This window comes from Tympanuchus pallidicinctus, unplaced genomic scaffold (genome assembly GCF_026119805.1).
Source record: "Tympanuchus pallidicinctus isolate F22 unplaced genomic scaffold, pur_lepc_1.0 scaffold20, whole genome shotgun sequence".
Taxonomy (NCBI): Eukaryota; Metazoa; Chordata; class Aves; order Galliformes; family Phasianidae; genus Tympanuchus; species Tympanuchus pallidicinctus.
In genome coordinates, this window is record NW_026294722.1 from 8,393,328 (window position 1) to 8,420,276 (window position 26,949).

At 52.0% G+C, this 26,949-nt stretch overlaps 1 protein-coding gene across 1 annotated transcript; it reads right to left on the reverse strand.

Moving 5' to 3' along the window:
• Positions 1-752: 752 nt before the first annotated feature.
• JPH2 (junctophilin 2) lies at positions 753-26,128 on the reverse strand. Its single transcript, XM_052683924.1, has 6 exons — positions 25,520-26,128; positions 18,769-19,552; positions 9,479-9,597; positions 5,430-6,211; positions 4,153-4,250; positions 753-3,274 (listed from the first exon to the last, which is right to left on the reverse strand). The coding sequence occupies exons 1-5, from the start codon at positions 25,896-25,898 to the stop codon at positions 4,170-4,172; spliced, it is 2,145 nt and encodes a 714-aa protein (XP_052539884.1). The 5' UTR covers positions 25,899-26,128; the 3' UTR covers positions 753-3,274; positions 4,153-4,169.
• Positions 26,129-26,949: the final 821 nt, after the last annotated feature.

Here is a 26,949-nt window from a genome sequence, read left to right on the forward strand (position 1 = left end):
CCCGGGGGATGGAAGGCAGCACAGGGACCTGTAGAGGGCGTAGCGACGGAGCCCTGACTGCTGCATGGACACAGCCCAGGTGGCTTGGTGCAGACACATGGCTCCTAGAGCATCCTTGCGTTTGGGATGAGGCTTTAATGGCAGCACAACAGCACTGTCTGCAAACGGTTTCCTGCACAGTTCCAGAGAAAAAATGTGAGCTGAATGGCTGGGGAGGTTTGGGGGAGGAAAAGACAGACGGGGGCTGTCCTCCTCTTGGACCACAATGAGACCTTGTAACAGATTGTGGCATTTCATTTGTGGGAAAAACAGGGAGGAAAGCACCTTTAGTGCTGCAGTGTCCCATTTCAGTATTTTCTGAAGCCAGGACCTGGAAGAAACACCATACAGAAGGGAGACCCCACAGCAGCACACAGACTCTGCAAACCAGGTTCCCGTTGGTGATGTTTTCTCCCCTTGCTGGTAGTCCTGGGGGGCCTCAGCACCACCAGCACTGTGTGCTTGCTGCAAAGGCCAGGGCAGCCCTGCGTTCCCAGAGAGCCCAGATCCTGCAGTCACCAACAGAGCGAGGCATCCCAGGCTGGAGCCTGGCTCACCTCCTCCTCCACGTCTGGGCTCTGATGGATCAGCCTTCCCCTCCGAGCTGAGCCATCCTCTAGAGAAAACACAGCCAACAGGTTATTTACAAGATGAGGTCTGAACCAGCATGTGCCTGTCATCCAGTGCAAGGCACTCACAAAGATAAACATCGATACAGTGAGCAGATAACTGTTTATTATTGCACATAATCCAGCAGAACAACCGACAGAAAACTCTGGACAGCAGTACACGGATTGTAGTACACAGCTTGCAAAATCTGTGATGAAGGTATTTTTGTGTGAGGAGTGAAACATATCTGCATCTTCGTAAGACCTGAAAAGTATAACACAATTATCCTATTTGGTTTTGAAAGCACGCAAATTGAGGTAAATCTGTTATTTTGCATCTAAGAAAACGAAATCCCTAAGGGGCTACATATCTATGTGTATATATATATCCATATCAGTGCAATACGGATATATCTGTACGTCACATAAAGCAAATCTACCTACTGTTCTCAGAATGTTAATAGGAGGAAAGCACATTACCGTGCACATCACATGCATAAAAAATTGGGGAGGGAGGGAGGGGGTAATCTTAACACTGTTGAAAAAGGACCCTTTGTGCTTAGTGATAAATAAAAGCCCCTCAGGTCTCTCAACGGAAATTGTCTTTGTAGCTAATAAAAGCAGCTGACGTATTGAGAGGATGAACAAGGAGAAAATGCCAAAGGCAGCAGAGCCTGGGGTTTGCAATACATTTATATTTCAGAAAAGAAAAAGAAAGAAAGAAAGAAGCAAATTGCTACTAAACTATGCTCTGTGGAAGTGTTGATGGTGCTGCACAGCTTTCTCAGGACTGGTACAGCCACATAGCTTTCAGGAAGGGATCACATTCACTTCTCCCACAGTGAACACCATGTACTTGCTACTGTGGCAACGTTCCTGAGCTGAATAAGGTTAAAAAATAAACTTGGTTCACAAAGAAAAGTACTGAATTATTCTCACTCTCTTATATCATAATTAGAGTACATAAATTAGGCGGGTTTTGCCCTGTGTCTCCAGTCAGTGTAAACTCCTGCCTGTCTGCCATTTGCCTCTGAAATCCTTTCAGAGTGACCTTTGGAGCAGACTGGCCATCTGTTTTTTTCCCTCAACCCTCATTTCCACGTTCTTCCCAGTCCCTCAGGTTTTCCCACCCAGTCCTGTGCTGTGAGACTTCAGAATACACAGAGGTGCACAACCGACTATAAATAACATTTCCGATTAACTTAAAAATAGATACAAAATACATATTGCTCTTAAAAGAAGGAAGAAACATGTCCAAGCACTCAGCCTCACACCAAACTGTAACTTCATCTGTGCCGACTTTCTAAGCTCGCACTGCTAAGGATCAGAGCAGATCACAGTGGCAACATCTCCTTCCAAAGGTCACTCTCTATTGCAGCTTTGGGAAGAACTGGTGCAAACTGTCTGGGCCTTTAAGCCTGGCACACAAGAACAACTGCTCTATTGCCCCTCTGTGCTCTGCCATTGCTGAAAGCCTGGCTGCTGCGTAGTTTTGAGCCCAATGCCCAAACACACTGGAGTCACTCGGATCTCTGCACCTTTCTCCTTTCAGGAATAACTTCACCTCTCCCATGACAGCCAACCTGCATGCTCTGCTAGGAAAGGCTGCCTGCTCTGTTCCGGTCAAAAAGCAGCACTGAAGCCCCCTCACAGCTCAGCGCTACGAGGAGGAGGAACCTGTGGTTATCCAGGGGTATTGTTCAGTAAGTACCTCCTTTTAATTGTAACTCGCACCATTTTCATAGGGGAAAAAAAAAAAAAAAGGGTAAAGGGGCAAATTCTGCACGTTGATTTCCTTTCCCGTTACAGTGGGAAGTCACCCGCTGCAAGACGCTTTCACACAGAGCATTGCTGGTGGCAGGAGAGAGCTCGGATGGCGCCCAGTCCAGAAATGAGCACCGTCTGCACCTGCAGCACCTCTGGGCTCACCGGCAGCCTGGCCCCAGCCAGCCCCTCACACCCCACCTGCTGCCCCAACCGCAGCTCATCGGCAGGCATGGGCAGGTCACACTTCACCAAGCCCAATGTCAACATGCTCCCCCCTCAGTCCTCCATACATGGAAAACGCCTCCAGATGATGGGGAAAGGAAAGACATTCTGCTCGTCCCTTTGGATGACACACAAGCGTGGAGGCAGACGCTGTCCAGCCCCAGCCGTGGCACGGCTCTCAGGTGTCATTTTGGTTGTTGCACATTGTTGCATTTCCAGGCCATGGATGATATTCTCTGGGAAATCTCCAACATCAAGTCAACCAAGAGAATTACAAAACACATCACAGTGTGTGGATGAGACCTTCTCACTCATTTTCCTACAGCTAAAGATAAATTCCTCATCCCTGGCACGACAGGGCAGTAGATGGCTTTGGTGAGAATAATTTAAGGCAACTGCTACTTTATACAAAGAAGAGAAGGAGGTTAAGTTGTAGAAATTCTGACTTTTTCTTGGTAGATTGCAGAGGCCAGCCACAGCCTGGGAGCAGGGAGACTGAACGGAGGATCTTCAGGTACTTTTACTTAAGGTTCATGTTTGCAGTGCAACCTTGGGATCTCAAGTCCTCCTCATAGGTGTTTCCAGATGACTGAGATTTAATCCCCACCAAGGTCCATGGTCTCAGTGAGCAGCAATGCCTGTCCCAGACACAGATAAATGGGAGAGTTAAGGGGGAGCAAAACATGCAGTCAACACAGAACCATTGCTGTTTGCATAGCTTTCATCTCTGCAGGCTGAGTGGCAACTAGCATCAATGAAAGCAGTGCCCTGCAGTTTCAGCCCTGAAGACAAAAGCCTACACTGAAGTATGGGAGGAGCACCTTGCATTTTGTTCCTGTGAGGCCCAAGGGTCAGGCTCAGCCCTGATAGATTGATTTAGGAATAGTTAAGCCCAAGGTGACAAAAATCTTGTGCAAACTTACAATACATTCCTGTGTCTAGAAACCCCACAGCCACAAGAAACCTCACAAGATTTTACTGACACAAAATTCAAATGCAAGCCCACATCCTAACTCAGGTGGAAGACTTGAGCAAGCTCCAGCTTAACTTTAGTCAGATACACGCTGCAGCTCACACTGATCTTTAGTGATTCAAGTACGTAACAACAGTGGTGGTACTGGCACTGGTGCAAATAGGTCTGAAAACTCCAGTTTCACATTTTCTTTGTGCTTCTGCCTCTTGCTGGGCTGAGTGCATTCTCACACTGGAATTCTCATTCTTTGAACCACATCCTTCCAACAGGGAAGGCAAAACTACGCTGCGGGACTGCATTCAATAAAAACAGCTCAATTTTGAGGAAATCAACAAATACCCACTCAAATTACTGCACAGATCACTTTTGGAATAAACAAGAGATAACTGAGAATCTTAACACCTAATTGAATAAATGCTCATATATTTCTATCACCAGTGCACTTGTCAATGAACAGCTTGTGTTGGCAGTAAAGTTCGTCAACTATAAAATGTCCACAGCGAGGTCTACAAATTGAGGACAACATCTCACCGACTTTCTTACCTTGTCTGAAGGGGACCTCATGTCAAAAAATGTACAAATAGGATGGCTAGACCAATGTTCAGTAAGATGACCATGCAGATCACAATTGTGTTAGGTCCCTGAAAGAAAAAATAATGACGGAGTATTATACAGCATAGTTTTAAGTGAGGAGACCTGATAGAGCTGCCTTGATTCTGCTGCTCAAATATATGAAAATCACCCATTCCCAATGAACATGCATCTGGCCTCAATGTCAAACTAATTGAATATCTACCACTGCCTACCTATCACTACTCTACTCCTATTTCTCCCCTGCAAATGTCTTAAGGGAGACCCTGGCCATGCGCAGAGAAAAAGCTAAGCACATTTCAACTTATTCCTCTGAACTCCTTTCTCCTTACAAACACATAATCTGTGTTTGTAAAGCTGCCACTTTCAGGATGAACAAATCCATCTGTGTGCTCTTATCTCAGACTAAAATATTTCCAAGCGGTGCTTTTTCTAAAGTCACAATGGAATTGTCTGTGTCAAAAGGACTGTGAGAAGAAGCAGGCTAACAAAATGCACGGCATTACAGCTGCATTTGCTCACAGCAAAATGAATATCAGGGAATACTCTTTAAATCCAAGAAATCAGTGATTTGATAACATGGATCAGCTCGTAAGGTGCACCTATCGAGTGGAAGTAATGGATAAAATAACACATCCTTCATGTTCCTCCAAACTTTCCAAATTCATGCAAAAAGGTGGGAAATCAGGAAGAATGTAAGGAAAAAAATCTCACAAAATGTCTGTTTCCCTCAAATTTTGAAATTCCAGGCTTACTTCACTGGACCAACCATGGAAGCCCTCATGGCCGGGGACACGGAAAGGACAGGAGGAAATGACCTTCTGTGCCCCCACAGATCTCGAGGGGCCCTCTGGACTGAGCAGTGTGGGAAAAGTTTCCAAAGGTATTTGTGAGGTCGCCCAGGCCCAGGGCTGACCCCCAGCATTTTGGTCTGCATGAAGCTGGTCCCAAATCATGTTTAGAGCCCATACTGAGACAAATCCGGCAGGTGAAAACGGAGAGTCTCCTCCAAAAGGCTGTGGGGGCCCAAAAAGAGCCCCTAGATGCCTGTCTGTGCCGACTGCAGCCCTGAGACTCCAGGCCCTTTGGGGAGTGAATCAACAGGGGAAAAACAAGGCTGAAAAAAAAGCAGTTCCTACAACGGAAAAGGAACAGAGCTGCTGCTGCAAAGCTGTCCCAAGAGCCGCCCCTCCACATCCCGCTGGTCCCAATGCACCACCACACCTCACCTCGTCACCCTCCTCCGCATCCTGCGCTGCTGCCACCACCGCCACCGGGGCTGGGCTCCGCTTGGCCCCCGCCTTGTGCTCCGCCCGGCCCGGCGCCCGGCCCTCAGTCTTTCTGTCGGCAGCGGGCTCGCTCCTGCTCACTGCCTTGCGCTCAGGGCTGGGCCGCCGCCTGGGCTGCTTGAGCTCCTTGGGCTGCGGCTGCTCCGCCTTGGCCTCCGCCTGGGGCGCGTGCCTCTCCGCGGGCTCCTGCGTCTGCACCGGGGTGCCCCCGCGCCTCCGAGGCTCTCCCTGGGGCTCCGGGGATGGCGGCTCATGCTCAGAGAGAGGCTCCTCCTCATAGTCCGCAGCGGGGGAGACCGGGGGTGTCCTGACGGCGTAGCTGTGGTAGCCCTTGTAGTGCTCGACGTCGGGCTCGCGCGCCATGCGCTGCAGCGGCCGGATCTCCATCTGCTCCGCAGGCCGTGCTGCTGCTCCACGTGAGGCCGGACGGCCTTCGCCATCGGAGGCCCCGCCGCCGCCCGGCCCGGCCCAGCTGCCAGGTCGCGGGGCTCCATCCTGCTGTGCTTTGGCCCGCTTGGCCTCCGGAGGGGTGGCGGCGGGACTCGGGGCCGGGCTGCGGCGGCGGGGAGCCTCGTCCTGCTCGTGCAGCTGGGGGCTCTCGGGGGGCGTTGGGGGTGGCGGGGCGCCCTTGGGCTGAGGGGGTGTCGCTTCCTCCATGTTGACGGCGTGCTCTGCGTTCTCCATGATCTCCTGCAGCAGCCTCCGCTTCTGATACTCGGGGCCTGCAGAGAGAGGGGCGGTGGGAGAGGGTCGGGGGAGGCAGCAGGGCCTGGCTCCCTGCTCCACGTGCCAGCACCCCATCAGAGAACAAAGCACACCAGCCCAAACCCAGGGCTCGCAGCACCTTGCTGTCACCTTCCCCTGAGAAACAACCCTGGCTGTCTCAGGTCATGTTTTTTTTAGCTTCAAACTCACCCTGTGCTTTTCCCCTTTTGGGCTAGAACAAGCTCCCGAGAGAACGGAGTGAGGCTGCATTTTCCACTGCCTGCCCCAAAGCAGAGCCTGTTTCCAGAAGGGATTTCCTTCAGATGCAGATCCCTGCCTCGCACTGCCCTGCACGGAGGAGCGAGCCGGGAGCTCCACATGAAACTCAGAAGAAGTAAAAATCTGCACCCCAGCTTTCTGTGGTTTGGAGTGACACAGAAGGATTATCCTGAGCCTAAAGGGATCAAGCTCTCATCCAAGCCTTTTCTTTTTCTTTTTTCATTTTTTTCCTGGCTGGAAAACTCTTCACTGCGGCTTCTTTGGTGTCTAACAGAGTGGAAACAAACAATTACATGGGGAGGCGCCCTGCCTCCTCAAGAAAGGGAGGTATCCCCAGGTGATCCATCTTCTGTTGTGCTATATGGGAAAAACATGTTTCTTATGCACAGACTGGGGCTTGCAGTGAGGGCCAGCCCTCCTCTCTGCACTGACACAGACACCAGCAAAATCAGCTGGCACCATCACACAAGGTGACTCGGGGCTTCAGGTTTCATTCTGGCCACATCTCCAATGCTGACTTGTCAGCTCTTAGCAACGTTGCTGTCACTTCAGTTATCATTAAATCTTTACTTCTTGTTAACCCTGGGCCAGGTCTGCAAAGCAAATCACTGAGGAATTCAAGCACAGCCTGACACTGAGGGCAGTCCTTCATTCTGTGGTGCTAGCAGAGCAAAATCTACCAGGGAATGACCAGAAAAGCCTGAAAAACAACAGTGCTCTGCATAATGGGACCTTGCAGGGGCCCTTGCATGTCCCTGCAGTGCCTGTAGCAAAGAGAACATGAGCGTGCTTCTCATAGGCATCGTGGGGTTGCAAATCAGCAAGTCCAAAAGAAAGCACCTGCTTTTGGAAATGGTGTTGGTCTCATTCTGCTGAATCCTAGTAATTTTGAGAAGTGCAGACATACAGGGCTTGGCACGCGCTCTTGAACAGCACAGACTGTGGAGCCACACTGTCCCCAGCTGCTTCGTGGTTCCTCCCCTCCTCTCCTCCACCCCAAGGACTAACGCAGACTTGACCCTACTCTGGAAATTGGAGATTGGTGCTTCATTCCCTCTAATAAATCATGGGTGTGATTTGCACTCTGCTAACTCCTGCCCACTCAGGGCCATGTCTCTGCTCCGAGGGGGTGGTAGGGAGAGAGGGCACTGATTTTAGCTGCTCTGTCTTGCCTACACGCTCCTGTCAATCAGCAGGCAACCCATTCAGGGCCATTTATTTCTGGCTGCAAATGGATTATTTGGAAGTCTTTTCAACAGTTGTTCAGACTCCTCAAAATAGGCTGCCTGCAGCTCTGGGCTCCTTGCTATCTCTTGGTGCTCTCTTCTCCTCCTAAATAACACCAAAACTCCCAGCTGCCTGGAGGGGACGGCACAGCCCAATCCTCCTCCCTTCCCCAGCATCCGCCTCACTTCCTTCACCTCCCAGAACATTTTAGCAAGAACTTTGGCTTTCATCACTCCCCTCCAGGTCTTTAGGGTTAACATCCTAAAGGAAGCCCAGAGCTAAATACTTATTAAAGATGTGCATGTTGGATCTCTGCGTTTTTGTTCTTGGAAGGTGCAGCCTTGAAAGAAGATACACCCCTCCTTGTTATATTCTGATCACTTAGTGAATGTAGAGATTAAAAAGAATTGTAGAAGAAAAACACACACCAGCCTCACGCATGGCCAGGAGACCCATTGTGCAGAGACCATTTCATTTGTCTCATTCAGTCGCTACAGGTGGAAGAAGTGCTCCAGCTAGATGTCAAAAACCTTCCAGCAGGAATTTCAGTTTCCGATACTTCTGTGCTATAAATACCCCAGTGTGCAAAGGGTGGATGCGGAGCTGTGAGTGGCAGCTGAGAGGCTTATGCCAGGATCAAGTGATGTTTAGCTATTGTTAAATGAAGTGTCACATGCTGGCTCATGCCTGTGCCCAGCCACTGTGGTGGTTCCCAGGCCAAAGGCAGCTCTGAGGCCCTGCAGTGCAGCAGGAGGAAGGGGAACCACTCCACTGCTCTGTCTCCCTAGCTAGTAGGTGCAGGACTAGTTGGACACGCAGGGAATTTCAGCAAATATGTCAATGTGTCTGTCTGGCTGAGCACCAGGTGTGTGCTGTTCCTGCTGCCTGTCCTGAGCTGAGGTACTGCCACAGCGTGGAGGCACTGCAATCAGAGCAGCAGGTTCTGCTGAGTAGCAGGCAGCGTTTGGCTTCTATCCCCAGTTTTGATGCTGTGACAGATGCTGGACATTTGATCCAGGTAACAAAATCACATCATAAGGAAGATAGGTTATGAAACATAGATGTTTGGATCTGTTTTTTTGCTCTGCTATTACCTCTCTTCTATGAAAATGAAAACTTCCCAAACACAGGTCTATCTAGTCTGTTCTAGGGAAAGGTAATGGCATTGACAGTGCTGCTTCTAACACTACACTTCCTATCTACTAATCTCCAGCGCTTGCTTTTAGAGAAGGAACCTCTCCAGTGTTTTCTCAGCCATGTAATAAATGGTGATGCGAACAAATATATAGGAGATTAAGGAAATAATATTTTGCATTATCAACTTTCGTACAGGATATTACAGCTCCTAATTAGCTGAACCTGACTGCACCCTTGGTGCAGTTTGTGTCCTCACAGGATATGAGCTACGAGTCAATGTGCAAAGCTGTTCCAAGAAAAAGCTGCTGCAGCTCAAGGAGTGCATTCACAGGAGTGCTGCAGACGGCTCCCAGCTCTCTGCTGGCCCTGGAAGACACTGGGAGGGCCTCATAATGGGGGGAAAGAGGCAGGGAGCTTGGAGGGCTGCAGAATTCCTCCAGGCTATAATGACACCTTGTAACAGGTAAAACAGCAGTGTAAGATCAGCAAATCTCCCATGTGCAAGGGGCTGGCTGAACTTGGGCAAAAGTGGATCCGATTTAGATAGAAAGGCAGCTTCCTGAGTTATAAAGTGGGAGAAGCATTGGAACAGATTCCCCAAGGAAACTGTGAAATCCCTTAGAAGAAGCCTCTTGTCTTACCTGGCTGGTAGAAGTCTGGGGAAAGTTCCCTGGCCATCATCCTGGCTATGCCCGACTCGTTGTTAGCTGCCTGAGCTGCCTGCTCAGAGCCTTCAGCCTTGGCTTTGGCATGAGTAGTCCTGCAGAGAGAAGAGGGGACAAGAGTGAGTGCTATCTGAGCTGACATCAGTGCAGAATTCCAGCGAGGGACACGAAGTGTTTCAGGCTGAGGTGTGACCAGCAAATGGAGCAGATATATTTGCAAACATGAGCATGTTCACGTGTTGCAGGGAGGCAGCAGATGGTGCAAAATGGACTTGCTGCCATGCTGCAATTCATGAAGATGCCCACTCTGAGGAATGTCTGAAATACCTTTGCAGACTTCACAGGAGCACAGAGGGACAGCAAGGTGATGGCTGGGCACCACTGCATTGTCACCACCTCTGAGTGAGCTGCTGCACCTCACCAGCAGCAGCATGCCTCTTGTCAGTACTGCTGACACATTTCACCCCAAATTACACTCCTGGAGCTCTTCAGCAACAAACTCTGGCTTGTCCAAGGGAATTCTCTGCTTGCAGCAGTCCAGGGGCTGCTCACAGCAGGCACAAATGCTTGGAAAGGCAGAGCCTTTGCTTCCCTCCCAGCCTTACTTTGTGAGCTCTCTCTGGCCTCCTGCTTGCTCTCTAGGGCCATCACAGCTATTCTGCCAGCCGGCTGTTGTATTCCTCACATACCTCACACTCAAGGGCCTATGATCTTTATGCTAAAAGTAGGGCAAGCTTTGCAGCCCAGCTGCTCACAGTCTGGGAGAGAACTGACTTCAAACAGTAGGATCACACCTTAAAAACTAGGGAGGGTGAAGCACCATATGCTCAGTTGGTCTGCTCCACCTGTGGCTCATGGAGGCTTTCCCCATGCCTTAATGCTTCCCAGGGCTCCCTCTGTCTCCCGTGCTGCATGCAGCAGAGTATGCACTGGCAGCACCAGTGCAAAACCACTTATTTTTGAGCAGATGTGCAGTTAGCAGCCCTTCAACACCACTTCATTACAAGTTTAATGAGGTCATACAATGTCTGTCGAGCTATTTAAATGATACCCAGTCTTTTCAAACTCAGGTTGGAATTCCATTGGTCCTTTCCCATTAAACTCAGATGCAGCATGCAGACAAAACCAACTACTCTGAAAACTTGACAGCTGCAATGAAAAGGTGATAGAAATGCTGTTCTGATACCCCTGATGAGTAGAAGATTATATATACGTGCATACGCACACAAGTTATTTTGGATAGCTGTAGGGAAAGAATTAAAGGCAGGGCACTAATCCCAACTGATACAGGCACCGGTGTGACTTGACAGGGAGCCGAAAATGCTGCTCAGTGCCCTGAGATAGAGCAGAGGATGTGGAGCTGCTGTGCCCGGGACGGCGTCTCTCTGGGACGTCATCCCACTGCTGCAGACGTGGCTCACCCCTGCCTGCACCCACACCTTATCTCCTGCTTTCTCTGCAGGCTGAGCTGCCTGGGATTGCTGTCATTCTTGGTCTTTTTATCCAAAATTCTTAAACCCAAAGAGGCTACGTGATGAGGGAGAAGACGGCAGTTTTAAGCCACTGCTCACAAGCAGGGGGTCTGAAGCAGCTCGGAACAGTGAAATCACCTCCTTTTTTGGTAGCATGTAATCAGTGTGATTAATTCCACTGAGGTCTGGCAGGGGCTGAGGGGGTGGCTCTATGTTCTCCATGCCCAGGGATCAGAGTGGGCTCAGCAAATCCCAGGAAGCACAAGCCTGCATGATACCAGCCCACAGACAAGCTCACCAAACAGGGAGATCAGCTCTTCACCCCAAAGGATGTGTTCCAGCCCCTGCCTTTGTCCTGTTGCTCTGGGATGGGATTCACCACACAAGGATAAAACCTTCCTTTTCAGCCACTTGGTGAGCAGAGGGTCTCCTGGCCACTTTTCAGACCCTGCAGGAAATGGGCAGCACCTGGAAGCAGAGGGTTCCTAGAGATAACTTCCAAAGAAGTAGCCTGGCAGTGGACTGGATGCAGAGTCTGCTCCCTCTGCTAGTAGAAGCAGAGCTGCACTTGTGCTGACGTGGAACCGAAGGGGTGCAGATGGATCCTGGCATGCCTGGTGACAACACATGGTGCTAGAGGTGACAGCACAGCTCCGCAGTACAGAGCTCTGTTGGAGCACTGTGACAATGCACAGCTTGTAGGGAATGGCCCAGCCATAACAATAACATCAAGTCTCAGAGAGTATTTCTGAATGCATTATTTATCCTGGCAGTGTCGGGGAGGGGAGGTCAATGCAGAATGAAACGTGGCCACAGTGGCAGAGCAGCAGACAAATAGCAGGCACCCAGGGAGAGCCCAGGGCACAACCAGCAGCAGCATTCATAAGCCCGTCTTCAAAGCAGTGCTGGCAAATAAGCTGTGAGCATGTACCCAACCGGGGGCCAAGAAAACAAAGAGGAGCCCTCAGAAACCAGTGCTGGTGTTCCCCAATCCAAGAAAGGATGCACGGGGTGGGGACAAGCGCTCCCTATTCCCAACCAGAGCAATCTCAGGGATTGCAGTGACTGCTGCAGGACGCTGGGAGCAGGGAGTTAAATGCTTCACTTCTCCCCTGGCACGGCTCTAATGCTCTAATCGTTTTTGTATTAGTGTGCAGACAGAGCTCCACTCCCATCCTCCCTGGCCCTGTCCCAGCAGCACTGCCTGCTTCATTCCTGACTGCTGCTGAAATCCCCTGCGGACACACGAGCCGCAGCTGAGCGCTGTGCTAACAGGTGAGGCCCAGAGCCACGCCAGCAGGGACGTCTCTTCAGACAGTTTATGTGGTTTTGCACATCCACATTGGCTTAGCCTGTAAATGAAGCTGGAATTAGCAGAGAATGCTGCAAATACCAGGAGGGCTGGGGTACCTGCAGGTGCAGCAATGACCTTGCGGCCAGGAGCAGGGGGAGACCTGAGCCCTATGCCCCAGCTGCTGTACATCCATGTACTCAGAGAAACACAAACCTATCCAGCACTGTCCTTCCCTCTCCAAGGACTCCTTGTCCCATCAGTACAGCAAACTGCCCTGTGCTGGATTCAGGTCCTGTGGGGACAAGTGTGCAAATTGGGCTAAATGCCATGCTGTCAGCACGGCCGTACAGAGCATAGGGAAGTTCAGCACGCTTCCATGGTCATGCTGGTGGCATTTTGTCCTTCTGAAGAACCTTCAGATAACAGTTTGTCTTGGCAGGGATGCCAGCAGCACTCAAGAGATAGAGGGAAAGCCGCAGAAGTGGTTTTGCTGATGGCAGTGTGGTCGCTTCCATGCTTCTGTGTTCACATTGCGAGGGAAGAGGACAAACAGAGCACAGCAGGATAGATGCTTTCTGGCTTCTCCATTTTCCGCACCACCTTTGGCACTGAGGCCATCCTCTTCTTCCTGCTTACCCCCATTCCATCTCCTTTGTGTCTCTATCTCTGCCTCCACACACACACAGATGCCAACACACTTCTGTTACCCACTATCCCCACTTTCCTATATCCAGCCCATGGGACTGGAACCCCCTTTTTGTTTCATCTCTTGTGCCACATTCCGTGTCCCAGTGTCACCCATCTGTGGACCCACCCAGGGGCATCCTGCTCCAGCAGCCAGGCATATATTTTGTTGTCCTATTGCTCTTCTTATTCTATCATTTGTGTGCACATACCTACTCAGTTTAGACTCTGACACTCCCAGACTGTGCTGGTTTATATCATGGTCTCTGTGCCTGCAGGGTGTGATCTGTGCATAAAGCAAAACGAACTGCCTCCTATGGGAAACATCCACATCACTGTAAAGGAAATCCCCAAAGAGGAACCACCCTGGCCTGCAGAACAATCCTGACAGCCAGCTCATGAGGTACCCTAGAATTCTTACTGGCTGCACCAGCACTTATACTGAAGCAGTGGCACTGTGAACTTTGCTTTGTGAACTTTTTGAACCTCTCCTCATTGCTTCCTGCATAAGGAGCACAAACAGTCCATTCTGTCTGGAGAGAAGCATCCTTCATTGTGCTTTGCTTCAGGAGCACCTGGCAGAGCTCACTGCGACTTAACGATTTCAGCAAGCATTAGCCTTTATGATTACATGGTAAATTTTTAAAATACCGAAATGTTATCCTTAGCTCTGAATAGCTCAAAGCTACTTGCACCTTTCACCAAGGAATACTTCCCCTCAGAACAGTTAAAGTGACATTAATCTCACAGCAGACAGACATGCAGCTGTCTGCAAGACGACGACCTACAGACCCTGGTCCTGCAGCAAGAGCACCTGCAGGGATGTCTGGGGGGGGGAAAAAGCAGATTTGCTGCTGCTGACCAACGCCGCAGGTGTTTAGGGCCATTCTGCCTGGGCAGAGCAGGGCATGGATCCAGCCACATCACAGTGGGTTGGCCCAATGAAGCAGGAGGGCTGCAGCACTCCCTGGTTTCGAGAGAGCCCAGCCTGACCCAAGAGCTCTGCCATATAGGCAGCTTTGCAACCCAAGTGAGCTTTAGCTGAGTGCCAGCCCTGGATCGGGTCAGGAGGTGGGCATTCTCTCTGTGGCACTACTGGCTTCTTCAATTGGAAGTCTGAACAACTTCTAATTCAAGTTCCCTTTTCAGTTTTTAGTAATCTAAATCCACAGAGTGAGAAAACACAGGCTACGTTTTGGTGTTTCTTTTTCCCAGTCAAGAAAGGAATTTTTTTTTATTATTATTATTATTTTTTTTTTGGTAAGGAAATGAAAGCAGGCGTATTTCTTAAAATATTGTATTTGGTCAGAAGCCCAGTGATTCATCAGTCTAAGGCAGGAGCATTTTTCTACCAGCCTCTTTGTCTCTCAAGTTGATATTCACAGGTCTGAACCCAGAGGAACAAAGAGACGAGGCTGTGAGCTAGAATAGCTCCTGCACGCCTGCACCAGAGCTGCGGGGCACATGAGGGGATGGGGACATCTCAGCAGGTCCCAAAGGGGCAAAGCTACAAAAACTGGAACTCAGACAACCAAAGGGCTCTTGCTGGGCACCAGCTTAAGCTAACCAAATGCGCCACGAGGAGAGAGGGATTCTGTATCTCAGGCTCTGTATTTGAATCAGACATTTTACTCCTGTATTTTTTATTGTTCAATATCAGTCTCTATCACGTACCACAGAAGTGACGATAAACCTTGAGCAAAGCCTGGCTGCAGCCAACCATTTTCAAGCCCAGCTCCCAACCTTTTGGAGGGGACTCAGCATGAAGCTGCCATTTTTCAGCCATTTTCCAGATTGAAGTCTCACTTCATTTTTCCCTCTGAGTGTTTGCAAGCTGTTGAGATAAGGATTTCCCACTGGGTCAGACATGAATCCCACTGGCTAGGCCGTACCCACTGATGTCCAACCCTACTCTCTCATGGGATCCCAGTAAGTCCCAAAGGCCCTGGAAAACCCAAGAAAGCACTCCGCCACCAACAGCTGCGTTCTCCTTAGAGCTGTTGGAAGTGCATGGCCTCTGTTACCTTACTAGAGCATGAACGAGCCTCAGAAAATCCACATGAGGTGGAGGGGAGCAAGACAAAGCCACACGCACCCTGCGCTGAAGTCAAAGCATATTTCAGCCCAATAGCCTGGCCAAAAATGTGTCTGTCAGAGCTCTTGGCTGCAGCCAGGCTGGCTGGAGAGGAGGCCGCTGCAGGGAGGGATGAAGGAAAGGTGAAGGTGCAGCAATTTGGGATGCTCCGCTGCTCTCCCACACAAGCAGTGCCCAGCAGAGCACCTCACGGTGCAACTTGCGGCCGAGCTGGGGCTGCTGCTGGCCATGGCTCCCAGCTGTCGCACCCGGCAGCGCTGATAAACCTCTGCTATGCACTCCCTTATTTAGTCAGGACGCTGTGCTGACTGCAGCGATTCCCAGACGTCATTTGCACCTTCCACGAGCCCGAGTGCTGAGGCTTGGGAAGGCTGGGAGCAGTGGGACGGCTGGCAGGGCAGCTTTGGGAAGAGATACGGGGCCATGGATGTGAGTTGAGGGCTTATATATCCAAGTGGCAGGATTGCAGGGCAGCTGTACATTCAAAAAATTTTCAGAATGTGATAATTCCTAGTTATATCCTCCAGTCACAGAACATCCAGCTGCTCAGACTTCAGGGCCAGCATTTATAGATAACAGGTGAAGCACACCAGCATCCTTTGTCCCTTATACCTCACTTTCCCATTGGCCCTACGACTTCCGACAGACATATTTTAGTGCTGTTAGCAGGACACGTACCCGTCAAAGTAGCTAGAGCCTGGCCAGGCCCACGCCATGCAGGACGCATGGCAAAGTCCCTTTGTTGAATTTAGTCCAAGTCAGTGGGAAGCACAATGGCATGCAGAGGAGATCACAGCAGGCACTGCTACGCTGGGACAGAGACACTGATTTTGTCCCTCAGAAGCCCCACCAAGGAGGAAATACATGCTCCTGTGAGCTGTGCAGCTACTGAGTGCACAGCTTCAGCAATCAAACTTCAAAATGCAGCCAGCCCTGCCCCTCCTCTTGCATTCTATTCTACCCTATCCCATTCCATTACAGCCATCAAATCAATGCCATTTCCATCCTCAGCTCCTCGCACAGGTGGAAAGCAGATGGATTTCCAACCAGAGGGTTCAGGAGGGACCCAGGCAGGGTAAGACAGCACTGGAGTGGGCAGGAGCCACCCAGAGTGCTCGAGCCCAGTAGGCACTGGGACCAGAGCTGCCTGCAGCCCTCCCGCTGCACTCACACACCAGCACAGCTCGTTCCCTGGCTCTGCTCGGCACAAGTACTGCCTGCCTGTGCATCCCAGCGTGGCCACGTGCCTGAGATTCCTACGGTACAACCAACAGAGGCAGCCTCAGCACTTGGGCTTGTTTTCCTCTGAATTTCTAAGTCTTAAAGAGCCTTTTATGGTGTAAAAGAGTGAATTCTCCTCTACACTCCCCAGCAGCTGGATTGCATGTTAGCTCAGCTCCGTGAGGGGCTCCCTCAAGTGCCAGAAGCAAATGGAACCCAAATACCACACACAATGACAGGGGCACATGGAGGCAGCCAGGTATGGTACAGCCCAGCTGCTCAGTCCCAGCAATTAGTTCCTAGCAGTAATTGCATGGAGACATCGTGTTCCCCCCAAACAGCAATTCATGTGGCTTCAGAGACATTTCTCATGTAAGGCACATGGTGCCCCGCAAGGAGTAATATAAATACTCAATCTAGGGATCTCCACTTTGTAGTTATGGGCTGGGGAGACATTAACAATAGCACAGCCCTTCATAAGCTGCAGTAATTTATTTTCACAGCCCGCATGCAAATATTCTCTGCTGTGGGTGTAGAAACTGAGGCAAAGTTCAAAGCCAAAAGAAAGTTGGTGACAGAGCTGGGATTTCTTCCTAGGACCATTTCTAGGCAAAATTATTTATATTTATACTTGATCCCAGGGCTGAGTGGAACAGGAGGGAGAAGGAGCACAGCATGAGGCGGCTGTTTACAAGACAGCAGCTGAGCCAGAGCAGCACACCCCAGGAGTGAAGGCGGATAGAAAGGGTGAGCTGCAGCCCGCAGCCAGGAGAAGACAAGTGTTGGCTTTGAGGTGGGTTGAAGACCACTGGGACTGCAAAGGAAAGCAGCCCTGCACAGCACTGCGCTTCCACGAGCCCTAAGAAGGGAGGACGTCCCAGCAGTGCAGTGCAGTGCAGTGCAACCTCTGATTTCCTCCAGCTCTGAGGTTTCCTTAATAGGAAATTATCTCCCAGCCATGCTGGGAGGGATGCGGTCCCCTGCGAGGGCAGCAGCTGCATTCCAGCCCCTGATGGAAAGTGCTGCACAGCCGCTTTTGATCCAATGTGTAAATAGTGTATAATAAAAAGAGGCTTATATAAACTGACTGACTTCTCACGGAGCGGCTTTTGCAGCTCCAGCCTCCTTGTTTCAGGGTAAAAGTGCTGCTGCCATGCTCTGCTGCTGGGCACGGTGGGGTCAGCGTTGGTGGAGCCTCCCCAGCAGGACAGGGTCTGTGACACTGCTGTCCCTGCATGACTTCTGAAATCTGGATGGTTTCTCTCTGCTGGTTGTTCAGGCAACGGGGCTTGGAGAAAAACAATCATATTCCCTGCAAAACTTTGGAGCCAGGAACACAGAGGCGTCTCCGGGCTGTGAAGGCAGGCAGAGACAGGGTTTGAAAATAAAGAGCCTTCCCCAGGGCAATTATTTCCTATGACTGCATGGTAATAAAGCAAATTTGATAACTAAATCCTAAAAAGGTACAAAGCAGCACTGCAGCAACAGTCGTCTCCCCGCAGCCACAGTGTGCCCCCCAGAATCATGGTGGCAGAGAAGGAGGGGGTCACCATCCGTGTGCCATGAGCCCCAGCGGTCCTTGTCACTGGGCAATGACAATCCCAACCACAGAGACACAGTGCCACCAATCAGACGCACGCAGGGATGGGGCACACAAACAGGATTTTCCCCTGCCACCCCCAGAGCTGCTCTGTCTCATCCTGGCATGGACACAAAGGGCTATCAGCACTTTCCTCTGCAGCTAGTTGTTAACACAGCTAATCCTGAGCACTGCCCACCTGTCTGGTCTCAAAGCATCTCTGCTGGTGCAGTGAAAACTGAGGGGTGGCCATGAACTATAGCACACACCATGCATGCTGCTCCTGCCCATCGGACCTGCCCTGGCTCCACAGCCCCAGTTCAGAGACCAAGAGGCTGAAATGCCACGCCAGCTTGGAGGCAGTCTGGAACTGCCCATCCTGCCATACCATGGGCTCCAGGGCAGAGCCACGCTTTGCTGCAGTGTTCCTTTGGGACGCTTGCTGCTTATGAGCCTCTTGGGGTTACCACATTCAGCAACCCCATTAACATCACCATGGCCACTCTGGTAGCTTGGTGAGGCACCAGACGATCCCGTCTCACCAGATTCCCACCATTTTACCACGTACCCCCATCTCACCAGCTCATTGTTCCCACCAGTCCCCACCGGTCATCAGCTCCCCCAGCCAAGGGGAGTAGGGGACAGGACTGGGAACGGTGAGAAAAAGGAAAGAGTTTGGTTGGAGCCTGATTTCACTGTGTGGGTGTTTGCTACAAGGACTCTTCAGAGGCTGAAAAAGGGGATGGAGACAGCAGAAAGCTAGAAGCTCTTCCCCATCCCAGCAGGTCCTGAACACCCATCACTGGGCTGCCATAAGGACAGTAAAACAGAAATTGCAGAGAGCCACGTTTGACCCCATTGCTACAGTCCAGAGGGACACATGGGACAGTGACCACCACCCCCAGGACTCCATGCACCCACCTGGATGCCGCGATCTCTGACTTCTGCCGGGCGATGGCTGCTGCCCTCTGGGCCCCCTCCACACTCCGATCCACCTTCTGCCGGATCTTGGCGCTCTTCAGAGGTATGACACGTTTCTTCATGCCCTTGACGAGGACGTTGTGGCGGTATTTGCCCTCCTCCTTCTTGCCGTCGGGCAGCGTGGTGCAGCCGTAGCCGTGCCGCAGGTTGTCCAGCCACTCACCCTCATACTTGAGCCCGCTGGAGCGCTCGCTGACTCCGTAACCCGAGCGCTTGTCGTTCTTCCACTCGCCCATGTAGGTCTCGGTGGTGGTGGCGTCGATGTCGGACTCAAAGGGGGGATACTCCTCTCCCTCCGCTCCCTCGCCCAGGCTGGCGGTGGAGGTGGCATCGCTGGCGGCCGAGCTGATCCCGCTCTCGCTCTTGAGGAAGCTGACGCGGCTCTTCTGGCTGGCCAACGACGACTTGGACTCGGACTTCTTCAGCTTCCCCAGCAAGGAGCCCCTGCGGAACAGCCCCCCCTTCTTCACCTTGCCGGCCTCGGCGTCGGCATAGAGGCTGAGGGCGAAGCCGCCGCGGGTGATGGTGGGCGAGGCGGGCAGGCTCTCGGGGTGGGCGGCGGGGGAGTCCTGCTGCGGCAGCGTGCCGTTGCTGTGCTCGCTGCGCAGGGAGGACAGGGAGGTGCGCAGCGGGGAGCGCACCACAGAAGCCATGCCGTAGGGCACGCTCTGCCGCACGCCGTAGCCGTGCCGCATGCCATTGGTGAACTGGCCCTGGTAGGTTCCTGTGGGAGAGAAGAGGCAAATGGTGAAGCAGCTGCATGAGGGCAAAGCACTGCGGTTTGGTGGCCGCCGTGGGACAGGAGCGCTCGCTCTGCCCTCCTCGAGTCCAGTATCCAGCAGCATTTGCCAACCTGCAAAAGCAGCCACAAGGGAGCAGGGATAGAAGACACAAGGTGGTGCTGGCAGGGGACAGAACTCCCTCAGCATCTGCTTTGCCCCGGTACAGCTTGCTTGTGATCCTGTGACCAGACTCACACAAACAGCAAAGCAGGGAGTACAGTATCTCCGTGAAGGGCTCCTCCAGCTCTGCTCTCCTTTCTGGACCCAGCTTAGGAGAGCACATGTCATATAGTGAGGAACATAGAGGAGATTGTGATTGCCTCAGCTGGGGCTACACCTAAGGTTTGGAACTCTACTGAGACCTAGCGGGACCGGAACACCTCAGGGGAATGGGAGAAGTACAGTTCTCTGCCAACCTGGTCTTTTCCCTCTCTGCATCTTTGCAGACCCCAGAATGGTAAACTGGAGATAGCAGCTCTGATTTTCTCACCAGGATGCCAAGAGACTTAAATTAGCAGAACAGCTCTTGGGAAGAGCAGGAGAACCAGCACCAACACAGCCACCCTGCCAAGCACGCTGCGAGCCCTATGGCACCATTCAGGATGGGACATGAGAAGGCTCCCCAGCCCTAAGCCCTCCCAGCCCCATTGCTCTCCTCACTCCGTAGATACAGTTGCCTCAGAAACCAGCAAAACCACCCAAAACAAAAGCAGTATTCAGCTCTGCTCTCATCCATCAGCCGGCATCTGGAAGGGGCCATCTGGCCCCAAAACACTGTGGGTGAAGGGCTCTGGGGAGGGCACAAACACCCTTGGAAAAGGCCCCCCCTGCTCTTTGCCCTCCCAGGCCTGGTTCCATGCATGGGCAGGGGACACGTTCACTGTTTGTATCCAAAAAGTCTGCTTTTCATTAAGCAGCAACAGAGAGCTGCCAGGAGGCACCACCATTTGGGGAGCGAGGCCTTTCTGCCAGCTCAGAAGGAGGGGTGACTTGGCTTGCAGGCATTCATTCCCACATTCAGATGCTGTTACTGAGACCAGGGATGACCCTGGTCCCCAGGGAGCAATTGCAGCTCCTTCTTTGGTGATGGTGGGAGTGCATATTTTACGCTCTCCCAGGCCACTTCTGCAGCATAATCTCTACTCCGAAGCTTCAGGTTTCGTTGAAATCCTCTCTGGACCCGCCTGTGGGGTGTTAACTTACAGTTTCGGGGGCCAGGAAAGGCAAGCAGTGCCCAGGCAGGCAGCAGCTGCTGCCCCCGGCTGCCACCCTCGCTCCCTGCCTGGGGTATGGAGGATTTCTGGCTGCTGCAGCACTGCATCTCCCCACATACCAAAGTGAGGGCTCACACACTGCAGAGCACCTGCACCAGCCACAGAAGCAGCCTTTCAGAGCAAGGTGCCTTTGCCAAGAGAATCTGTGGGTGCCCCATCCCTGGAGGTGCTCAAGGCCACGTTCAGTGGAGCCACGGGCAACCTGATCTGGTGGGTGGCAACCAGCCTACAGCAGGGCGTTGGAAATAGTTGGATTCTAAGGTCCCTTCCAACCCCACATTTTGCTCTGTAAAAGGGTAATGAATCTTCCTAACACGGAGGTGCCACGTGCTGCCCTGCTCTTGTCCCCATGAGGAGCCCCTGAACTCAGCACCCCATCCCTGCCTGCATGGCAGCGAGAGGGGCTGACACTCGATAGTGTTGACACTGGAGACCTCCTTGGAGGACAGGCCAACCTTGCACATAGCAGGCTGCATCTGATATCGCTGCTGAATTAACCACCTGGAAGAGGAATTCTAGAGAAGTCTCATGGGCTTAGGAGGCTCAGCCCTCCAACAATCCCAGCTCCATCCTTTCTCCTGAGCAGCACCTCCTGGCTGGGTGGGAGCTGGAGCTCACTGGCACGTCCATGTTGCACTGTGATTTATGGTGGCTGACTGAGGCTTCGTGCCTGGGCACAGCCATCAGCCTGGAGCACAGCCAGGAGGTCTGGGAGCAGCTCGATGTGCTGGGGCAGGTCACAGCCTCCTCGTGTGGGTACTGTGGCCAATGGGGACATGGTTGGGATGGGCATGGGGAGGTACTGGGCACCACCATCCCTCCCTATGCCCATACCAATGACATCTGAGCCCAGACTCACAGTCAATGGAGCGTCAGCAACATGAAGTTGGCAGCACAGAGGAAAAGCACTGCCCTGGAGAGTTCATATTCCTGGGTTCCCTCTCCACTGTTGCCATCAAGCCACAAGCAGCCTTGGCCAATACATTTCATGTTTTCCTGACTCAGTTTCCCTCTGTGGGAAGAAACACCCTCTTTTCCCACCAGCAGCACAGACATGGGGCTACTGCAGCAGAGGAAACATCATCACTAGGATTTCTTTATAGCATAAAGCATCCTGAGGGCAGACTGCTTTGAAATCACAAAACGGCTATCAAAGTGGTATGGCCACAGCATACCATGTGTGCCATGGGGGACATGCAGGCACCACCATGCTGCTTACAAGGAGCTGAGATTCTGTAAAATAATAATTAAAAAAAGAGCCGCGAATGAGAATAGAAACTGTTTCAGGTACAAATGGAACAGAGCTGTAATTCTCTGCTGCAGGGACCTGCCGGATCAGTTCAGTGTGCGCTGGCTCTGGAGTGGGGGCAGGCAGTGGGCTGCTGGGGGATGCCCATGGGGTGGGGATGCAATAACTGCATGTGTGAAAGAAAGCAGAACAGGGACAGCACTCCAATTATGCCTTGTTGCCTGAATTTTCTCTTGCTGGAATGATAAAATGCTGCTTCCTCTGCGACGCCCAGGTATAAGGAGCACTGCCTTCGTCTGAGTGAAGCAGAGAGCAGCCGTGCCTGCATTCACAGGGTGGGAAGGACTGAGCTGCGGCACTGACAGGGACTTCACCCCAAGCACATCCATTCCCTATGGATGCCTAGAACACATGGCAGCAGGATTGGTCCAGCTGAAAGCTTCAGCTTCTGCTGCCATCAGCACTGCATCTCGCCTGCCCAGCCTGCCTGAGGTGCTGGGATAACCTGCAGTGAATGTAAGTAACACACACAGGCAGGTAAAAAATGCAGACAGCTCCAATGGTGTTGCTGCCTTCCAATCATGTGCTGTTATCCAGGTACAGTGATGACAGACATGTTAGATGTGGTGCAAAAGGCCAGGAGCGTCGTGGGGCCACGTACAAGACAGAGCAGCAAAAACTGAGTGCTTCCTTGGGTGCCAGCATCAGCAGGGGAAGGGCTCTGACAGTGCTACCTCATGGTTTTGGTTGGAAAGGAAAAGTAGAGAGAAAAGGAGAGGGATAGAAAGACAACAGCATTAACTCGTGGGTCACATTGAGCTCTGTAGCAAAGTATTCAGATGAATACTGAAAGCTGAATTATTTTGCAACAGAAGCAGTCAACAGAAATCAGGGTCCTGGACCTGGAAACAGGGACTTGAGTCCCCGCTCCCTTTCTGATGCCCCATGACCTTTGATGAGCTACTTTATCAGCCCTGGCCACACAGAGGGAATGCAGCATTGTGTTCGCAGACCTGCAGTGAAGAGGCGCTGCTGCCATGGGGCACGTGGGCCATCTGTGAATAGATACACATTGAAACAGTTATTTGTACAGCAAAGCAGAGCTCTGAGCAGGACTCCCCTATATTAGCAGTAAGACTCTGCATTAGCAGCGACGCTACTTCCTGCAGCAAGTTTTGACAGAGTTGAGCAGTCAGAGCCAAAGCACGTACCCCGAAATGAGGGCTTCCTTCCAGGGGGAATAAAACTTCAAGGCAGAAATCAAACAGCCAAGTGTTTGCTCGTAACTTGTGTTACAAAACCATAGAACCACAGAATTGTTAAGGTTGGAAAGATCACTAAGTCTTAGTTGGACCACTAAGTCCAACCATCAGCCCATCAAAATGATGAGTTCCTTCGTGCTCTACCTTGCACAGCCCAATTCACTGCCAGCTTATCTGTCCTACCCTGTCCCTGCAAAGGACTCCAAGCTCTTTTCTGCTAACAGAAGCAAGCACACACATGCTTTGAGCTGGGACACTCAAGGAAATGTCCCATAGAGATCCTCTGTCTGACCACGCACACTAGCAGCTCTGAACCACATGGCTGACTTCAATCAGAATTACAGAAGAGCCCTTGAAGTCATCAGCCTCCCACAGGTGTTTGGTAGAGAAGAAGAAAGCAGCCTGGCCAGCTCTGAGCTCAGTTACATCGGGAGCTCGTTTCTTACCAAAAATCAATATGAGATTTCAATAAGCTTTGCTCCAGATTTGGGCTTAATGCAGCCATCAGCCTCAGGCAGCCACAGGATACAAATCACAAACAAGCCTGTAAGTGCACTTTAAAGCATAAAGTTTGCAATTTTATAAATGTATATATTTGAGGTTTACATTACATGTAATCTAAAGCACCAGCATCAGCTGCACCGCCCTGCAGCCCTCACGCAGCTGTGAAGCTCCCAAGGAGCTGCCAAGCTCTGCGTGTGCACAAGCACTCCCAGGGCCCTGCTGTCCTTCCATGGCTGCACCTAGGGCTCACAAAGCTTAGCTGCAGGGCTGGCAGTTACCAGAGGTGTCCAGATGTTGGCCATGGCAATCTCAGCTCAGACATGAGTGACTCCCATCAGCAGCATGGCCTCAGCTGGGCCATGCAGATAGCTGCTATGTGCACACGACACAGGAGCAGCTCTTGCGGGTCATGGAGTCATAGAATGCCCTGTGCTGGAAGTGACTCCAACCCCTGGTCACATCCATCCACCTCCATGTAGCAGATTTGCTGGCTGGCAATAACAGGTTGGCTTCGCCTGCAGCCTCGTACTCATCTTTCTTCTGCCTCAAGCTTTCAGAACAAGACCTAACTCAGACTCCTACAGAAAGCTTGAATTCCATTCAAACTCCTCTGGCACCTCTTTACATTGCCCTCCGTGACATGAACTCAAAATTCAGCAGCTCTGCACCCCCAGGGAAGGATGTGTTTCTAGTGAGCAGTGAGGAATCTGTGATACTTCGAGTTCTTTGTGCAGTTGCTGAGACAGGATGTTCCATGCTGCTTACAGCTACCTGATGGCTGTACCACACCATAGCGACCGGTGCTAACAGTAACCCGCAGCAATCTGCACCACCACGGCCATGCCCTCAATTGGTCTCTTTTCCTAAGGGCTATAAATCCAATGCTCTTCATTCTGAAGACCTGCACCATTACTGTTATTTTTCTTTACAAAGTAGCTCCATCGCACGTCCTGGATAAATATAGATGTAATTCTGATACATATTTTGCAGCGTATTTCTTCCAAATCACCCTCTCTATTTAGCTATCCTAAATATGGCAGCGTGGAACACTATAGTACTGAAGAGCTACAGAATTACTTGCACAGAGATTCTTGCGATGTTTCTAACCCCAAAATTACTACTAAAGCAACATCACAATTAGACTGAGCCCATACAGAGCACAGCACACATCCGCACCATGGGAGAATGAGAGTTCCAAAGGAACCAAAAGGGTTTATTTTAGGGAAAGACATGTGGCTAAGTATTTTAAATGGCTTTGATAAGCACGTTTCAGCAAAACAGATGTCCAGGCATCCAGCCGGAGGCGTGCGAGGAGCACTTAATACATAGGCAAAGTGCACTACGATGCTGGAGGTGGCTTCTATCCAATGCACAAACATTCCCAGCTCGCCACCCAATGAGGAGGGGACAGGCCAGCTGCAGGCGCGAACCTGTGGAGCTGGGGCCGGGGTTCAGCTGTGAACAGCAACGATCAGTCAGTGGGAAAAGGAGCCAAAGGCCATGCAATGCAAGGTCTGCTGCTGGGATGCCAGAGGCAGCCGATGCCCGGCCCTCACCCATGGGGACAGCAGAGCTCAGCCCATAGCCACAGCCACCCGCTCGCCCCACACAGCCCCTCACCTCCATCTGCGTACGTCTCAGTGCCGTAGCCATCCTGCAGGCCGTTGTTCCAGGTACCCTCATACTTGGCTCCGCTGTTCATGCTTTGCCGCGCGCCGTACCGTCCCTTAAAGCCGTGGGTCCACTCACCCCTGTACACCCACCGTCCTTTGGTCTCGATCCCCAGGCCGTGCCGCTTGCCCTGGGACCAGTAGCCCTCGTAGGTGTTGCCGCTGGGCCATGTGTAGATGCCCACCACCTCGAAGCCGTAGTTCCAGGAGCCCGAGTACTCGCCCTGCCCCTTGGGGCCGGTGCAGATGCCGTGCCCATGGGCTTTGCCCCCTTCCCATCCGCCACAGTAGGCACCTCCATCATCGAAATCGAACCTGCCCCCGCTCATGGTTCCCCCGCTCCCGGGCTGCTCCCTTCAGCCGGGCAGCAGCAGCAGGTGGGGGCACGGCTGCCCCATGGCAGAAGGCTCTGGGTGCTCCTCACCCGCCCGAGGGGACTGCGATGGGACGAAGGAGAAACTGGAAGGAGGGGAGAGGAGAAGGGAGGGCAGGGGGTGGTGGAGGGCCCCGGGGAGCCGAGCGTGGCCAGAGGAAAGGGGAGGGATGGGGGGGGGGGGGTCCCGAGACAGCCCCCGCCCCGCTGCTCTCCTCCCCGCCCGCAGAGAGGTCAGCACTGCCCTAACAAGGCCATCGGATCCCAGGAGCTGCTCCCAAAAATAACCCCGTGGCCCGGCCCCCGCTTCGGGGCCCTTTTATGAAGGAGGAGGGAGATTCAGCCCCCCCGCTCCAGCCTCCCCACCTCCGGGCAGGCGGCCAGCAGAGGCTGGGAAAGTAAATGCCTGCCGAAAATAGCGGCTGGGAAGGGGCGCCTGGTTCCTCACGTCATCCCATGAAGATGGCAGAGGGAGGACAAGGAACAAAAGCCCAGGGGCTTCCAGTCACACCTGTCCTACCTGGGAGACAGCGTCCAAGCAAGACCACAAGCAGACAGCATTCCCCTTACAGCCCACAAAGCCCCGAGCAGCTGCAGCACAGGATGGCAGCGTGCTGCCGCAGGTTCTGCACACCTCTGTGGGATGGGCTGCCTCTGGGCAAAGCTGTCCCAGCCCTCAGCAGGCTGCATGCTTGCATCTCAGAAGATGCATTAAAAAACAAACAAACAAACATATGGCTTTTCTTGCACTTACACATGTACAAACAGCATGGAAGCTGCAAAATATATGTCCACATTTTTGCTTTATGGCTCCTGGGTAGACCAAAACAACTTGTAGTAACAGCACTGGAAGTGTTAAGGCAGCAGTTGCAGCTGCCCACAGCCTTCTATTTTGTAGTATTCTGGGATTTGCCAGCCTAACTATGTTGTAACTGCCATAAGAAGATGCCAAGTTCAGGAGCGTGTAATTATTTACTTAGCAACTCTTCCTAATTGCATAGCACACT

What these genes read in the sequence shown, in the direction of transcription:
- JPH2 (XM_052683924.1), bottom strand. Translation starts at nt 25,898, where the DNA reads ATGAGCGGGGGCAGGTTCGATTTCGATGATGGAGGTGCCTACTGTGGC. An exon ending in TCAGAGATCGCGGCATCCAG is followed by an intron (nt 9,598 to 18,768) that starts GTGGGTGCATGG and finishes TTCTCTCTGCAG; the next exon opens with GACTACTCATGCCAAAGCCA. An exon ending in ATGCGGAGGAGGGTGACGAG is followed by an intron (nt 4,251 to 5,429) that starts GTGAGGTGTGGT and finishes TTTTTCTTTCAG; the next exon opens with GGACCTAACACAATTGTGAT.